The 18,653-nt window shown below is 44.6% G+C and overlaps 1 protein-coding gene across 1 annotated transcript in view; it reads left to right on the forward strand.

Moving 5' to 3' along the window:
* Positions 1–18,653, forward strand: part of Frmd4a (FERM domain containing 4A) — a 574,514-nt gene that overhangs the window by 538,577 nt on the left and 17,284 nt on the right. The window contains 4 exon segments of the mRNA XM_048809187.1: positions 6,304–6,437; positions 9,655–9,777; positions 12,684–12,912; positions 16,035–16,091. Coding sequence (XP_048665144.1) covers positions 6,304–6,437; positions 9,655–9,777; positions 12,684–12,912; positions 16,035–16,091 — 543 coding nt within the window.

Raw genomic sequence — 18,653 nt, forward strand, 5'->3', positions numbered from 1 at the left:
GGGGGGGGAGGCAAGGGGGGGCACTGTTTGTTTTGAATTTCCCCTCCTTCCAGAGAGGAAAACACCCCTTCTGCTCTCTGGAATCTGCAGGCAGTTCATCAGCATCCCGTCTAAAACACATGAACCAGTTCCTGATTGTGGCCTCCCCCGCAGGATGCGCACTCATATCCGGTGCTGAGTTGCCCACCTGGGGGAGTTAGGATGATTGGATCAGATTCTCCATTGCAGCTGAATGAAGAGACCCTTGCATGAGTTGGCCACCAAAAAGAAAGCAGCTGTTTCTGCTGGTGTCCCTCCACATCTGGCCTTCCATATGCAGCTGCCCAGTGGCCTGACCTCTGGGGTTCCCAGCTGGAAAATGGAAACCAACAGTGACACAGTCAGTGACTCCAGAGTGACCAATAAGGCTGTAGTGTTGGCTAGTTCTCTCAAAGATTTCCAGATTCTCTCTGAAAATGACTTTCTGACTTTGACCAAATCACTCAGTCTCTCTCTTTTTTTATGGTCGGCTTTCTCTTCCCCATTGGCCAGATTATTTCAATGAAATCCTTTGGATTAGGATTGCAATGTGATCATAAAATAGTCAAAGTCAAAACATGATATTTTCAGTCTACCATCACTCGATTAGATTTTTACTGAGCACCAACTAGGAGGAAAGATTTGCTGCTCTAATCCAATATCAGTTTCCCTGACCACAAATCCCATAGAGGCTTCACATCAGAGAGTGGGTGCAATCTGCAATCCAGGCTGATCATGCAGATGGCTCAGGGTTCCTGGCAATGGTATGCAGTTTTGCTTATCTTCTACCCCCTCCTGGTGGGTTAATTGTGAGAGTTGGAAGCAGGGCTGCTCTTCCTGGCTCCCGATACCAACTGTACATGAAGGTGCTCCAGAGATTTCTGTGCTTTATCCACAGATCTGAAGAGCACCTTGGCTCCACCTTCTCCTTCCTTCTCCTACATCTTGGTCCATGCAGTACTACGGAAAGAATCTAGGCTCAGGAAGCAGATGTGATGGCTTCCTACCTCAGGTTACCATGGCAACCCAGCAGTGACCAAGGCAGAAAGCCACCCTCATGGAGTTTCCATTGGAGGGACAAAAGACACCACACAGACAAACTGAAATCCTGGTTCTGCCTCCCTGGTCTCTCATGACCTCTTCTCTGAGCAGGAGAACAATGTTTCTGTGATGCTCAGTGGAGTGTTGTATGTAGGAAGCTCCTGCTTAGGAGTTCTGGAAAAGCTCCTCCTGAGCTTCCCAAATTGATAGGGACATGGTGGTTGCATGTCAGCATCCCACATTTTCTTGCTTGTCCACCCAGTGTTTTTTCCCCTTTTACATTATGGGGCTCTCTGGAATCGGGGTGCCAAATGCTCATAAAAGCCAGGAACACTTTTTAATAAAAATAACAGCTACTATTCATGTAGCACTTAATATGTTCTTTTTTTAATATTTATTTTTTTAGTTGTACACAATGCCTTTATGTTGTATATTTATTTTTATGTGGTGCTGAGGATCAAACCCAGGGCCTCGCACGTGCTAGGTGAGCGCTCCACCACTGAGCCACACCCCAGCCCTATGTTCTGAACTGACTTTTAGCATCTTCCAAGAATTATTTTTTAATTCTCCCAACTTTTTTTTTTTAAGTCCTGTTTTCTTCTCCATCTTACCTGGAAGGAAATTGGGACTTAGAGAGGTCATGCAACCTGCTCAAACCCTGGAGCTAGTGAGCCACAGCACCTGAGCACACACTCAGAACTGTTGACCCTGAGCCACAGACTGCAGACTTCTGCCTTCGGAGGGTGCAATGCCAGTTCGGGTTTTCCAAAGAATATTCGGACTCTTTCCTATGAATTTGAGTGTTGCTTGATGCTAAGTGTTCATGCATTAGGTGTGTTTTTCAAAAACATTCCTGTCTTCTGCTTTTCTTTGGGCTTTTCTGTACCCACTTGGTCAGACCTTTCCAAGCCCCTCTTGACTTCTGGTAGCCAAGTAGCTAAGCACTCTACCACTTACTACATCCCCAGCCCTGCATTAATCTTAAAGACAACTCAGATTAAACTCTGTTTAGCATTCAAGTTTACAAATATTTACTTTGGCCTGTTGATAAGAGGAAGTAAATCCTTTAGGCACTGGTTGATAATTACACATGCCCCTGGAGGCTGTAGCAGTAACTGAAATGAGAACAGAGTTGGCAGAATGTTTGTCTTTCCTAGAAGTTTGTGGGGCAAAGTAAAATGGCTAATGTCAGGAGGGGACTCCTGAGTAAGTTTTTAAGTAGTAGATTCTTCATGTTTGGGTGAATCTTGGAAATTAACATCATGGCCCCGAGAGGTCAGTAACCACAAGACTTGACAATGTTTCGTAGCAGATACAAGGTGAAAATCCAGCTGTCTGTTCTACAGGTCACTGCCCCTCTCAAAGAGATCAGATTTATATCCTTGTGTCAGTTCTAAGGAGTTAATATAGCACCTTGGGGAGGGCACATGCGCGTGTTCTAGTAACTGGCAGTGGATGGAGCACAGGGACGCAGAGCTTCCTTCCGTTCCCGAGTCCAGAACCATTTGCTGTGTGCTTTTGAACTTTTCCCTTGTGAGACTGCCATTGACTGAGCCCTGAGGCTTCTCTCTGACTCAGTTTCTTCCTAGAGCTCTCTGTCAGTCGAGGGGACTAAGGTGGCCAGCCACAGAGGGATTCTGCCCTCTAGGTCCTGCCTAACTTGCTGGCTTCTTTTCTTCCTGTTCGACCAACAGTCTCAATCAGGGAGGCCTAGGAGGCCTCTGTGGAGGAGGCGGGAACTGGACAGCGTTACAGAGCAGTGTGGACTTCTCAGGATGCCCTTTGAACTCTTTCTGTGGAATTCTTCCTGGGCAATTGGCCACTTCTCCTCATGGTGGCCATGTGTGCCTAATGGCAGGCCACCACCCACAGGCTCAGATTACACAGACTCTGACATAGAGCAATGGTGAGAACAGTGGATTTCCTTTTAAGACAAAAGGTAATGAGATATCTTTGCAAATGTGTTCTGACAGCCCACTCCTGAGACACATTAATGTGGAGCTGCTCTAGCTTCTTAAGTGTAGAGACCCCAAGAACCCCTAAATCTCCTTGACTCCATCCCCACCTTTATCTGCCGCAGCCCCAGAGGCATATCAGCAAACCCAGGGGTTCCAGAAACGTAGTTTAAAAATATTGCTTACGCCTAGATTACATCTTTCTACAGCTGAGTTCTGGAGCCCAAGTCTTCCACTGAACTGCAGTGAAGTCCTTTTCTTTGACCAGTCCCTCCTTGAGCAACAGGGAAAAATAGTTTCAATGATTTCTCCCATTCTACTAAGGGTGTGTGTGTGAGGTGTGTGCTAAATGTACACTAGATGGAGGGTTTCCCTATCCCAAACAGAGTGCTAAGAGCTACATAGCTATTATCTTATTTGGTCTTCACTGCAAATTCAGGAGGCCAGGTAACTTGCTGAAGGGTCACACGTCTAGTGAATAAACTTCATCAAGCCCAGATCTGTTTTACCCGCTATTCAGCTATCCAGTAACCACCCAAATCAAAACCTGCACAACCAGAGAAGGCTGGCTCAGTTGCTTCACAGGGATTTCACTTAGTACTCAGGCTCTGTATCCCCCCTGAAGGAATTTCCAGGCTAAAGGTGTACAACAGAGCCAGCCAGCGTTAGTTTGCCAGCTATGTACGGAGCAGGACTCTGGGACCACTTAGCCTGCCAAGGCTCTCTTGCCCATCTTCTGTGGGTTTGGTATTGAGGTTGATCATTATAAATAATAACAATCTAGGTAGCATTAATGAGCCCTGTAACTCAAGGCCAATTTATAACTAATCCCATAACTAGAAACCCAATCGTCCCAAATTTGTGTGCTTTCCTTCCCAGAATTTAATGTTGTTATGATTTTTGCCATTCTTGAACACAGTTAATTCTTAGATTTGACTTAATAAAATATCATTTCCTATTGAGAGGTGAGGCAGGGGTGAAAGGGAAAACAATGAATTTTTCACTTGAGCTAGAAATCCTTTAATCTTCTTGGACCCAAGTTTCCCCAAGGCCTGTTTTTTAAATTTGAAATCTGACTTCCTTCCAGTATTATTTTACATTCTTAATATTTTTTTTAGATGATAGAACAGAGAGTACCTCATTAAATCTTCCTGTGTCTTCAGATGGGATTGGGTGACTATTACCGAGAGAACCAGATTAAGATTTATAATGATTCAGGCCTATTGCTTTAGGTGGACATAGACTGGAGAGAGTTTCGTGCTGATAAGCACAGGCCAGTTGACTTATGAAGGTAGAAAAACAGAGCCATTTCAAACAGGGAGACTGCAATAGTATCCAGTGATGGGTTACATGAGCCTGACACCATGTGGATTTAGTGGATGGGAACCATGAGGTAACAGAGCCTCACTCAGTGAGGATCAGCTTTTGCTTGAGTTTGCTATTGAATGTGGAAACGTGCAACTGAAGCATGTCAAAATCCAGGAGTGGGTTACAAACGTAATTCAAAGCTTGGAAAGCAGCTTCACTTAAGGGTCAACTTACTGGCACTCTTTCTTTTCTTTTCTTTTTTTAACTAAGATGGGTCACAATTTAAGTACAGCACCCAAGTATGTGATAGACAATGTTTATTTGCTTGTTCATTCAAACATATTTATTTGCTTCTGTAGAGCACTACAGGTGGGATGTTGCTATAGTGATAGATCTTCTCAATTTCAAGCTCAAAAGGGCTGGGGAAGGAAAAGGACAATAGCAGGTCAGAGTCAAAATGTACTTAGATATTGAGTGTTCTCCATTCTTAGGGATGCAAGAGTCTAGAAGCGTGTTTAACTGGGGGAATATGGATGAGTTTCCTACACAGGGACTTTAAATAAGAGAGTTAGTATATTTTGGGGTATGGTTTGATTAGCAGTGCTATTTAATGCAAAAGCATAGAAGTCCTTCCTAGCCTCAGGATTCTGTACCTCCTTGTTTTAACATTGGAAGAAACCAAACCAAATCGGTCGTTAATTCTGGAAATTCTGATTGGATCATCTCAAATCTGTCATCTGGTCACTGAACTATCCAAAAATTCTATTGTTTCATATGGACATATAATTCTACTCCCCCACTTCAAATCCTACTGGGATTGCATTAATTATATTTTTTAGTTCATGACGAATTGACATCTTTAAAACATCAACCTTCCAATCCATGACCACAATATATATATATATTTATTTAGGTCTCCATTTTTTCCCAGTAGTATATTATAATTTTCACTTGAGAGGTCTCTCTCATCTTTAATTAGGTTTGAGGTGGTTTGATGCTATTGTCAATAGCATGATCTGAAGCATTAAATCCATACCCAGTGACACAAGCCCATTTCTAATAGTTCTGCTCACCATGGGCAGAAGAGGAAAAATATTCATCAGTTTATTCTTTTGCAAAGTAGAAAAGGTCTAATAGCTTCACTGCAGGAAACCTATTTCAGGACCCAAACATTGCAGCCCAGAAATTATTCTTTTGGTCTAACTAAATTCTCTGGTTGGCATTTTAACTTATTTTCCTTTTGTTTGGTTCATAGTTTGCCTTCTATAAAGGTTTTGTATCTAGCAGCCTGTTCTTTGAATCATCACGCAGCTACTCCATCCAGGAAAGCTTGTAAAAATATGTATAACTTCTATTAGGAAGGAATTTGCTCGTGACACAGTATTAAGTTGAAAAATAAAGATAAAATTTAGTTTTATTTTTTAGATATATGTGCTTTAAAAAAAGGTCAAAAGAAAATGCATAGCAGTGTTTAATCTCTGGCTGATTAGTTTACTGGCTATTTTTTATACCTGTCCACATTTTCAAAATTTTTGTGATAAATAGGAATGATCATCACACTAAGCCAAAAGTAATTAAATAACAACAAATTAAAATCAGAGTTTTTAAGTGAACAAAAGAAATTATTAAACATAAATTTAATGACTTGAACTTTACTTTCCCCCTTCATTGTGCAAAGTGTATTAAAATTTGCTAGTAAGATTAAAACAGGTGTGTGAGCTATCTTAAGATAATTGAGAAAGACAGACTTCTATTTCATGGAGTTGACTTTCCTGGCAGGCCTCTGACGAGTTATATATTCCATGCACTGCTGGTATCTACTCCTGAGACGTGGAACTCCAAGCACCTCTTTTATTTCCCGACTCCCCTGATTCCTGGGGTAAAACCCATATCCACGGTGTGGACTCCAGTTAAATTCATTAGTGGTCCAGATGTGTGTCCCCCTGTCGGCTGCCCTAGTAACCCTGCTGTTTATTAACAGGTTCTCAGGAATCAGATAGCTCTCAGTCAGCCAAGAAGGACATGCTGGCTGCCTTGAAATCCAGGCAGGAGGCTCTGGAGGAAACCCTGCGCCAGAGGCTGGAGGAACTGAAGAGGCTGTGTCTCCGGGAAGCTGTAAGAGTTAAATCTGTGTTGTCTGGGACATTATTGCTCCTAAGTATGGACAGAAGGCAAGGGTGGGGACGATGCCGAGCGCCTCCCAAGGAGGGTTCTTGCAAAGGTTAAAAATATACACACCCCCATGATGAGCTTTGCCAGAAACAGCTGGAGCATTGGAGGGGACACCATCAGCAGGTCAGGTTGGTGTTGACTGACCCCACCAGGAGCCAGGTGGAAAGTCATGCTGATAGTTGCTTATCCATGCACTGTACACCTCAGTTTATAAAGCGCTTCCTTATGTGACATTACCTTATTGAATAGAATGACTTGCAACTCAAAAGGTTGTGCTTGGATTTATTATCTTATGCTTCCCTTGAGGATGTTGCAGTTTGTCTTTGGACATCATGAAGCATCATTGGGGGTCGACAGGGAAACCAAGATGTCCCTTCAGATGTTCAGTAGTCCTCTTGAAACCCCATGATCGCCTGTTTCTTTAACTCTTTTATTTAAAAAAAAAAAATCAAATTTTAGCCTAGTGATATGTTGAAATCCTATGTAAAGCAATGTCCCCTCAAGCCTGTATCTATGCTAGTCTCAATTTTCAGAAGCCTATAGTCTCCTGCAGGCCACTTCTGTGTTTGTTGAAGTGTCCATCTCTACCTTAAGAGATGGTAAAGATAGTCATGACTTTCTGCCAGCAGGGTTTGAGAGCTCATTTTTTAGGATAATACACATTGCTGGGCACGTGTGTGTGTGCAAAGGCTTGTACGCGTGGACACAGTGTGGGGGCTGCTTGTGCTCCACATAACTTGACAAAGAGCTCTATTGGTAAACAGTTCAAAACAGGAAGTATAAAGAGACTCCCAAAGGAAGTCTGAGAGACTTAGTGTTCCCCTCCCCCAAATAATAATGCTTTGCAGCAGGAAGAATGAAACAAGGGCCACAGAGTGAGATCACATTACACTTCAACTTGGCTTAATTATGGTCTGGATTGATTTAAACCGGAGCCTGCTCAAAGCAGAACCACATTAGCACAAATCCATTGCAAATCTTAGGAAAGCACTTGGCCTCGTTGGGGGAATGTGCTATGTGATACTGTTAATATTAGCAACATTTTTATAAAGAATATGCTTGAAGGATTGAAAAATATGGGCTTTGGTGTCTGCCTTCAATAATTTGTAAAGTCTTGTTTTGTTTTTAAAAAAACAAAACTTTTTAAAAAAGGAAAAGTCCCTCGGCCCAGCAGGGAGTCCACATTCAAAAATGTAAGAAAGTGTCAGGGCAAGGTTCTCGAGCTATTAAGGTCTCACTGTTTCTCCTAAAAAACAAGCAAAATAAGGAAAACAAAGCTTCCGCTTTTTATGTTTGTTTTTTTTTAAACAGAACTCAAGCAGAAGAAAGAGCCCAACAAGAAGTCAGTATATGTTCCTTCAGCCACCACACTAGTCCTTTGATGCTTCTGTAACAAGGGCTGGGGGTTTCCTGCTGGGTTCCTGGACTCACACAGGACTCCCCTCAGCTCAAGCCTAGGGAGGAACTGTTTGACCTCAGGAGCAGGGCAGCCAGAATGAAGTAGGCTGGGAGCTTTTGGCAGAATGTAAAGAAAGGAACCAAGCCGAGGCCCCACAGCAGTGCCTTAAATTACTGCTCTGCCATGGGGCTCTGGTTACGGACGAAATGAGATTAAATATCTGGAGAATCGAGACCTTGAGTCCTGTACCTTCAAGCAGATGGTGAGAAATCAGTAGCCTCATTTTAAAAATATATTTTAAAACCACAAACACTTTAGAGTTATAAATCCATGGCAATGTTAACAACCTCCCCCCTCCCTTTTGTAAATTTAAGGTGCTAAGAAGAAAGTCCTAACAATATAAATCCCGCAGAAGGTTGTATTATTTATAGGCAGACTTTGAGGGGAACAGATGAAAAAAGTTGCTGAATAAACACATAACTACTTGGGAGATATTTGAACCACATTTTGTAAAAAGAAAGAAAAGAACAGGGGAGAACGTTGCACAGTGGTCATACTCAAATAGTTGGCCATTGTGCTCCAAAATGCTTACAATGAGGAAGAAAGAGTCCGAGGGGTGGATTTGGGTTTTCCCGCCATTGGACCATCAGGCCTGGGCTCCCCAGCACAAAAAGCTGTTTGTGTGGGTGATAGGGGTTCTGAGAAGTCACTTCTGGGCTCCTCTTTATCCGAGCAGCACCCTGAGCCTTTGTGCAGCATCTGCATTGATTTGGGGCTGCAAAGCTAGAGCTGGGCTTTGCCTGGATGTGCCCATTTTGCCATAGAAGGAACACAGTAGTTCCCTCAGCCTTATCTAATCTCTGGAAATGACTTCTTAAAGCTTCTGCCTGGCCTCCACTGCGTGGGTCCATTGCTGACTCCAACTGATCTCTATTCAGCCCAGGTGTAGCACACTAACAGAGCCTAATTCTAATCCTGAACTGTGCCTCAGACCCCCAGCCTTGACCCAGGATCCCTGTCACTCTGAGGGACTGGTAACTAAATTCACTGTCATTGTACTCACAATAGTTAGATTTCCAGAGCCCAAAATACACACACAACAGATTTAGTTAGTAGCCTAATAAACAGATTAGATTTTCAGTTTCTACTAAAACTCTTAATGGAATACAGGTTAGTGTCTTAGCCTGTTTCTTGAGTATCTGGCCTAAGTGGAATAATTATTCTCCAAGGTTAGCCTTGGAGAATAATTATGTAATAATGCACTTTTCTGGAATTTTCCATATAGATACCGTTCCTCTTTAAAAAAGAAAAACTCATTTGAAAAAACTCATTTTAGACTTAGATCTAAAAGGAAATATCTGACACAGTGGAAGGAGCACAGGGCTTAGAGTAGAAGGGCATCGTAGAAGATGCTCATGAGATCAGCAAATGAATGAAATTAGAACATTTCAAAAGTCAATAGAACTTTCGTTTACTTGACAGAAATTGATTTTGGGGGAAAAAACTTCACCAAGTGCATCTATTCTGTAAAGGAAGGAGGACTCACAAAGACATTCAAAGAGATGGAATTTCATTTCATGAGCTCTTGTTTGGCATAGTGCTTAATGCTCATGTTTGTGATCTCTGCGTTGCAGTGTGTGCATGTATTTGCGTGTGTGTATGTGTGCGTGTGCGCGCGTGTGTGTGCGTGTCCTGGAAAGGAAACAAGCCTGTGCTCCACTTTGGCTGCTAATCACTCCACATGCCATTTCACATATGCAGGAGCTCACTGGCAAGCTGCCAGTTGAATATCCCCTGGATCCAGGGGAGGAACCACCCATTGTTCGAAGAAGGATTGGCACAGCCTTCAAGTTGGATGAACAGAAAGTCCTGCCCAAAGGAGAGGTGCGTTCTTCCTTGCTGGTGTTGGTCTTATTTTTCCCAGTAGCCAGGGGCTCCCAGGTTCTCAGTAACTGTTTAATTCATTGCTATCCAAGGCCAGCATCTTCCCTTTTACCTTGACTTGAGTGAGCTGGTTAGTGGCTATGTGGCTTCCTGAGGTAGGATGAATTTGCTTGCCTTTAAACTTCAGATTTCTGTTAAAGTTGTTTGTGGAACACTCTAGACCTTTGAAAGTGGCTTAAATAAGTTTGGGGAGAACATTCCAGTCACATTCATGTATACTTGTCTTTTCAATGTTCTCCCAGCCTTTTGTTGCTCAGAGCCAGGCCTCATCTGAAAACACCAAAGAGGAAGGGAAACAGGCAGTGTCTACTATTGCAAGGGATTCATGGGCCAGGGAAGAGCAATGAGGGCATGCTTCATGTGGCCCTAATTCGCTTGGTTGCTAAAATCCCCACAAAAACCTGAACAAGTCGCTTGCTCTGCCCTGGCCTCACTTGCCTGTGTTTGGAAAAGCCTCATTTCAGTACAGGTTTTTATCCTCTTGGAGCTGAACACTGATTGAGGCAGGGGTGGAGAATTCAGAGTTAGGGAGAAAACAAAAACAAAATTAAAAAGTATTGAGTCTCCAGCTGGCTAATAAGTATCTAGGTTCAGTCCAAGAGAAGTGAAAAGCCAGGTTTTACCTTCAAGGCTCAGGGTCATGTTCAGGAAGTGTCTTCCCAAGTTTATTCTGAATATAACCCTGAGGGGGACCAAGTGTCCTGGCGCCAATGTTGGAGACACTCCTGAGACATGCAGTTTCAGATCCCTGGGAGACCTGGTGCACACACCTGAGTGCTTCATCCAGAATGAAAGCTCACCCAGGCCTCTTCCCTCTTCTGTGAAATATCATTCATGATGCCGATATCCTTGGGTTATTACTAGGATTAAATCAGATCGTATATGAAAAACATGGCACTGAGTACTCAATGTCTGCCTGATGCTTATTCAAAATCAGTTGCTCAAAATGGAGATGAAATGCCGGAGGAAAGGTGTCACTTAGGAGGCCATCTGATCAGCTGTATTTTAAATCCTAGTGGTCATTAGACTTGCCTCAAGAACTCCACCTCCCCTTGGTGCAGAGCAGATACCTGGCACTTAAACTTTAAAAGCACCCCCATTTTTAGTGAATGGTCCATACCCCCCTGGGCATCCTGTGGTCCCACTGTGGCTTTTCCTGCTTGTCGGTGGAAGCTGACTTCTGTGCCCTGAGGACTCCATGTGCCTCACATCTCCCTTACCTGTCCCTGCCCACTGTCTTTCCTAAGCGCATGAAAGGAAAACTCTGGAAAGTTACCCTGGGAAGGAAGAGACCTCTCTTGGCTCTCACTGCTTTAGTTTCTCCTGGAAATGTGTTCTGCTTTCCTGTTCATATAACCATTTGCACAGAGTGGGCGTCCGGCCTTGTACTTGCCTTAGTATTGAGATTTGTCCTGGACTCCCACAAAACTCAGGGTCAGTGTCTTGAGCCAGGACTATTGTAACCACCTGGGAACAGCTGCTTGGTGGAGCCCAGTGTCACAGAATGGTCTCTGTCCCCATTTCAAGGCCCTGGGCAGGAATCCATGTCTATATCCTCCCAGCCAGCATTGGAAGGATTTGGAAGGAGTTTATTATCCCCTTAATAGTTCCGTTTGGCCTTCACCTTTTCCTCTTACTCCTGGTTCCTGCTCCCTTGAGGCTTCAGTGCTCAAAAGTAAATGAAATCAGGGAGGAATGTTGTCCTTGGTGAGGCCTCCAGCCTGCCACATTGTGCCTAGAAGCAAGAGTGTTTTATTGGGCCAAAATAGAAAAACCTGTTGATTCCGGCAAACATGGCCATCTCCTCCTACTGGGTTAGATCAGTTCTTGTCAGATGTTAGTGTGACTGCAGATTGCCTATGGCAAGATTCGTGGTCTCTCCTGGCCACTTGCGGGTATTGGGAGGAGCCACTGAGGCCTCCTTGATCATGGGTTTATGAGCTATGGGGTCAGAGAGTCTACCCCACCTCTCTTGCAGGCCTGGGTGCAGCCCACGTTCCAGATCTGAGCTGAACCATGCTGCTTAGAGCTTCGGCTGAAGGGGCTTCACTGGGAAAGAGGAGAAATAGAAAAACAGACAAACTGACACTTTGAGGGGACTGTGCATCACCCCCAAATGCTCACACATACACGTATGAGCAGCCTCCTCCCTGTTCCCTCAGCAGCTGGTGTACGTACATCAGCAGAGGAGATGACTTGCCCAGAGAGGCCAGCAGCAAACACTCCATCCAGGGAACAGCATGTCTGGGTCCTCCAGCCATATCTGACATGCAGGACTCCATTTCTCCCAGGACTGGAACTCTGGGGGAAAACTCCTCCTAGCCAAAGAGATAGAGGTGGGAGGGAGCCAACCAAGAAGGAAGGAAGCAGGAGACCCTGAAACTCATCTAAGGAGCTGGGGGAAACTCACTCCGCCATCACTCACTGTCTGTGCCTCATGGAAGGTCATGTCATAGCCTGAGCAGGGCTTCCATGAATAGATAGGTCTGAGAGGGATTTGCAAATACATAGGTGAGTGGGTGTGTCCCAACTGGGATGAGGCACAAATATGTGAGACAGAGGCACATGTGGGTGAGTGGAAGAGATGCACAGATGTAAACAAACCTGAGAAGAATGATAGAAGATTCTAGAAATAACGCTGCATCCTATGCCCCCAATGGGAAGGAAATGATAGCCAGATAGGCACGAAGGCTTGCTGTTCATGAACCTTATTGGAGGCAGTGAAACAAAGCCAAGCAAGCCTTAGGGGGGTGGGGGGAGGGGGTCCTGGGCAAGGGGTGGGGAGGATGGGTGGCTCTCTGCTCAGAATCTCCAACAAGTGTCAACCACGGCTTTCCCTCCCACAGGAAGCCGAGTTGGAACGACTGGAACGAGAGTTTGCAATTCAGTCCCAGATTACGGAGGCTGCCCGCCGCCTTGCCAGTGACCCCAATGTCAGCAAAAAACTGAAGAAACAAAGAAAAACCTCTTATCTGAATGCACTGAAGAAGCTACAGGAGATTGAAAATGCAATCAATGAGAACCGCATCAAGTCTGGGAAAAAACCCACGCAGAGGGCTTCACTGGTCATAGACGGTCAGTGCCATCCAGGCCGCCCCTGCCCCACTCCTGCACTAGGCCTCTCTGAACCAGACAGCAGATCTGTTCATGGTCCTAGGCTCAGCTCCCTGCATGGCCTAAGTGGCTGCTTAGCCATCCTGTGCCTTATTGTCCACCTGTGAAATGATGTGACAGCAAGTCACAGTGAACAAGTACATCTAGCTCCACAGATGAATAGCATTGTACAAACAGCCTCATTCCCAACTATTGATGGCTCCCTGAGGGAGCCTGCAGCCATAAGGCAAAACTGCAGCCTTCAGCAGGAGCTGAGTCCAGTTGACTGTGCTAGTCCCACCTAGCCTAGAGCTAGCTCAGGCTCTGCCATTCTCAGGGACCTGACCATCTTCCCCAAGTGTGGAAGGCAAGGTGGATGGGCGGTACCCAGCAGCAGGGTCTCCTGTATTCAACCAGGCCCTGCAGGCCACCTCCCCCTGCCAATTCTTTGCCCCCCATCAAGCTGATTCTGTTGCTATCAAAAGAGCTATGACTTGGGAGGACTGGACTGTCCCCTCAGATTGCCTTGAACTCCAATCAGGATTGGGAGTTTAGATGGCAATGTTTGGTAAATTCTAGAATGAAATACCCAGAAAAACCCATCAGCAAACATCAAGTCCCCCTAGCTGTAACGGTTCTTTTTTTTTTTAAATGAGAAAATTCTTAAAAAATGTATGTGAAATATTCTTTCTTAGTGTATGTATAAAATACTTCTGCTTTCCAAGCACAGTGGCTCATACCTGTAATCCCAGTGGCTGGGGAGGCTGAGGCAGGAGGATGGTGAACTCAAAGCCAGCCTCAGCAACTTAGTTGAGCTGGAACACTGTGAGTTCCTTCAAGGGGGCATAAGGAAGTCTCAAAGGAAGCCTGAGACAGAGAAGGGCTGGCTAACTGCAGCCCTGTTGGGAGTGGGAAGTTAACATGGTCTTGGCCAAGGAAGCAGGGTAAGGTAGAGAAGGATGGGCATTTCTAAATTCCTAGGGCAGAAAGAGTTCTTATAGCCAACTCCTCCCTCCTCTCCCTCTAGGAAGTCATGTTTTCATATTCTTTGACAGATGAATATGAAACTTAGTGAGGCCCTGTCTCTAAGTAAAATATGAAAATGGGTTGGGGGCACGTGGCTCGGTGGTTAAGTGCCTCTGAGTTCAATCCCCAGTACCAAAAAATAAATTAATAATAATAATAATAATAATAATGCAGTGCTTCTGTTCTAGAAAGAAGAATAGAGGCTTCCAGGAGCTGAGGGGAAGGAGGAGTTACTGCTTAATGGGTACTGGGTTTCAGTTTGGAGAATTAAAATGTTACCCAATCAGAAAATGACTGGCAGTGATGTCACACAACAGTGTGAATGCACCCAGTACCACTTATTGAACAATTAAAATGGTGAATCCAATGCAACTTACATTTACCACAATTATATATATGTATCTACAACCTAAAACTGTGGGCTTACTAGGGAAGCAGTGATGTACTTGAGATAACAGAAGGCCAGAATCAAGGCCCTCTGTCTCCTAGGTGTCCACATCTGTCAAAGAATATGAAAACATGACTTCCTAGAGGGAGAGGAGGGAGGAACTGGCTATAAGAACTCTTTCTGCCCTAGGAATTTAGAAATGCCCATTCTTCCCTACCTTACCCTGCTTGCTTCGCCAGGACCATGTTAACTTCCCACTCCCAACAGGGCTGCACTTAGCCAGCCCTTCTCTGTCTCAGGCTTCCTTTGAGACTTGCTTCTGCCCCGCTTAAGGCACTTGGGGTGTTCCAGCTCAACAGAAGCATCCAGAGCCCCAACTGGGTAGGGCAGCTCAGGAATGACCATCTTGCTGGGTGGCCACAGGAAAGCCTACTCTTAGGTGTGCCTGAATGAGGGCTATTCTGTTGGGTCTGCTTACAGAATTGCTTTTTAAATCATTATCTGTGCCAACTCCTGTATCCTTCTGTCCACACCTCAGCTTTGGGTTTGTTTTTGTCCCCCGCCCCCACAGTACTGAGGATTAAACTCAGGCACATTCCACAATGGGGGGCTATAACCCTGGTCCTTTCTATTTTTTATTTTGAGAACATGTCTCACTGAGTTTTCCAGGTTGGCCTAGAATTTGTGATCCTCCTGTCTCAGTCTCCCAAGTTGCTGGATGTATAGGTACATGCCACGGGCACCTAGCAAAAAGATAATTTCTTGCTCCTAGCAAGACAGTTTCCCTAGTGCTGAGGACTGAACCCAAGCCCTGGCGCATGCTAGGAAATGGCTCTACCACTAAGCTATATTCCATGACTTTTTTTTCTTTTCTTTTTTTAACTGCTCAAGAATCTACTTTCTATGGGTTGAAATTAGGCCCTCATTATGAAGGCCCACTTAAATCAGGAATAAATACAGTTCTGCTTAGCTCCTTAGCTTGTTTTTTTTTTTTTTTTTTTTTATTTCAAGAGATAAAACACTAAACTTGAAATCTGAAGAGCTGGGAGAGGTTTGCTCACTTTGCCAGGAGATCAGACAAACTTCAGACAAACCCCTCCTTCCTGGGTGCACCTCAGTTTCCCCAGTGGTGAAAGAGGGAGGATTATTTTACTGTCTCCCTCTTGGGCGTGTTCTTAATTGAATGGTGTCTAGAGAGATGGAGTCTGTATTTAGCATGCTTGTTTTCTTTGCTAATGACTTCAGGAATTTATTGAGAAGCCATTTATTGCCATGCGAGCAAAGCTAAGTTTCCTACCCTAGTTTCACATTTGTGGAATAAATAGCCGTTGACTTCCTTTGGTTTAGTCGGTACATGCCCTGCATTTGTGCTGGGACAATGATGTGGCTTAACCAGGCTGGGCAGCCTTTGTATTAGATATTAAGCTGCTCTGCACCACAGTATCCCGGGAACAAGAGCAAAAATACACAAAGATAGAAGTACGTTGCATTGTCAGGGGTGGGGAGGATAAGCTATTGACCCACCATGGGAACTATCAAAAGAAATGCCCAACAGCATTTTTATTACATTGTACATGTCCTTTCAGATTAGAAAGAGGATATGGGGGTGGCAAGCACTCTGCTCTTACAGATAGGGCTTTGTTTCGGGAATGTGCTAACATCATAGAATTTTGTTATTTTTGTCTTGCAGATGGAAACATTGCCAGTGAAGATAGCTCCCTCTCTGATGCCCTTGTTCTTGAAGATGGTAGGTTTTCTGTTTCCTGCCTTAAAGGTGGAGCACAGATTAAGCTGGGATTAATGTGTATGCATGTGGGCACAGCCTGGTACAGAGGCTCTTGCCAGGTGGAGGTGGCAGCCAGATTCCCTGCAAGTTGTCTCATTTGATAGTCACTATTTGGTCGGGACTCAAAAGTGCTACATAAACACGTTTATTGGAATTTTAGTATTTCCGGGGGCCCAGACCTGAGATTTGAGGCGATATTCAGCGAATGGTTACTTCACTTTTGTAGCAGACAAAATCACATTTTTAACTAAACAGAATCTACAACCTGTGCGTAGTTTCTTTTTGAATGTTCATAATATGAGGAGGAGATTGAGTTGGAGCACAAATCAAAGGGTGACCCCACTGGGAAAATCTGGGGCTAATAGAAAGGAATAAACCAAACCTCTGTCTCTTCCTGAGACCGTAGTAAAAATCAGAGGCCAGATTCTCCTTCAGACCCCTGGCCAACCTTGCAGGTTGCCTCATTATTTCCTATGGAACTCTTCAAACCTGGTGGTTACCAGGACATTTTATTAGACAATTCTTAGAAAAACAGAGCTGCATCCCCAAACCTACCACCACCACCACCACCATCCCCAGTGGAAATAAGAAATCCAAACACAGGACCATATCTGAGAATGTTCTTGTGGATGTCAGAGCAAAATGTTGGGAGGCAAGGGCATTAATTATATGGAAATATATTAAGTGGCAGTTAATTCTCTTGCCCTTTAGGAAAACCTCAGGCAGGCGGTGATAAGTGGCTATTCAGATGGAAAACATAAAAGGCCTACCCAAGTGGTAGTAATAATGATAACTGCAATAATAATAATGATTGTTCTTGATGTGGGGAGAGTCTGGTGAGTTATTTACCCAGTTGTCTTGGCCCTGCTATTAGAAATCAGATTGTAATATTTTTATTGTCCGCTTCATTATGTGGGTGTGGAGGACACAGGGCTCTCAGGGAACAGGAAGGCTTGTTTTGAATATCAGAGACCCCAGTCCTGTTGTTGACCCCTGATATCCCAGACTCTCCTGGGGAGGGAGCAAGAGTGAGTTAGTGAAAACCCTTTGTAATACTGTAATAATTTGTAATATTGCCAGAGCAATAGACAATATTGCTATCCGGAGGTATCATCTATGATCATAGTTTCTTCCCCATGTCTCAGAACTTTGGACTTCCTGAGGGGTGTCACTGCCTCCCTGCTCCCATTGCAGGCTCTTCCTTTCTTGGGACTCTTCCTGCCCTGAATGGAGGGACATAGAAGGAATGGAAGCATCACAGAAATCCAGGCTTCAAGGTTGAGAGGTTGAGAATTAAGCTATAAAAAGATAAATAGTTCAAAGTGGATGTAAGGGGTGCACAAAAGGTTGCTGGGGTTCCCCCTCCAGTTCCCCTCCCTTCCCAGCAATCACCGAGCAGCTCCCTCCCGTCACCTCTCAATGCCACCCTGCCCCAGGTTCTCATCACCAGACCTCTTCACTGGTCCTTCCCAGGCCCTCTTCCTGCCCTTCCTGAGGCCAAACCTGCCAGGTGAACAGTTCTAAAGTATGATCTTCACCCTGGTACATCTGTGCTCAAGATGTCGCAAAGGTTTCTGGTGGCTTGCAGACCAAATCCCAGCATCTTTGAAACTCAAGACCCCTAAAGCTGGGCTCGTTGCTCATTGTGGTGTGTCCACAGTGGGTACATTCACACAGTGGGCCTGCTGTACCTCCCAGATTGCCTCCCTTGCTCTCCTATTGCTCTTCTCACCAGTTGCTGCTGCCCCTAGGTGGCCCCTGCTGCTCGCACCCACTGTGCTTGCACCCACGCCTTAGCTCAAGTTCTTTCCTTCCTCCTCTGCGCGTCCACCGCCTTTCCACTGCCGGCAGTTCCTCCCCAACCATATCTGCATTCTCCAAAAGTCCCTGAAGGCTGGTAAAAATTTATCCCCTCCCCTTCCAAGAAAATTCAAAGCAGTTCCAACATTAAAAGTAATCAGAACATACCAGGTACAGGGGTGCACACCTGTGATTCCAGCTACTTGAGAGGCTGAGGCAGGAAGATCATACATTCGAGGCCAGCCTGGGCAACTTAGCAAGATCCTGTCTCAAAGAAAAATCAGAAAACACTAGGGATGTAGTTCAATGGATAGCACATCCATGGGTTTAACCCCCCAGTATCCTCAGAACAAATTAAAAGAGAATGTAGGTAATTGAGGTGGGGGGAAGCAGAGAGTAGATACCCAGATCCACGAGTATATAATTACACTTGATAGATATATTTACATTCATTTTTAATCTCCAACAACTGCTTATTGAGCACTTACTGTGTGTCAGCTGTCATTCATGGCCCTAAGAACTTAGCAGTGAACAGAGCCAACAAAATTTTCATGGAGCTTAAATTGCTTCAAAGCCTATCAGACATTTAATGTCTCATGAAAGAAAAGTAACAGGTCCCAGGATTTAGCTCAGTAGTACAGCACATGCCTAGCAAATGTGTAGGCCCCGGGTTTGATCCCTAATACCAAAAAAAAAAAAAAAAAAAAAAAAAAAAAAAAAAAA

The sequence above is a fragment of the Marmota marmota genome, unplaced genomic scaffold (genome assembly GCF_001458135.2).
Source record: "Marmota marmota marmota unplaced genomic scaffold, marMar, whole genome shotgun sequence".
NCBI classification, from domain to species: domain Eukaryota; kingdom Metazoa; phylum Chordata; class Mammalia; order Rodentia; family Sciuridae; genus Marmota; species Marmota marmota.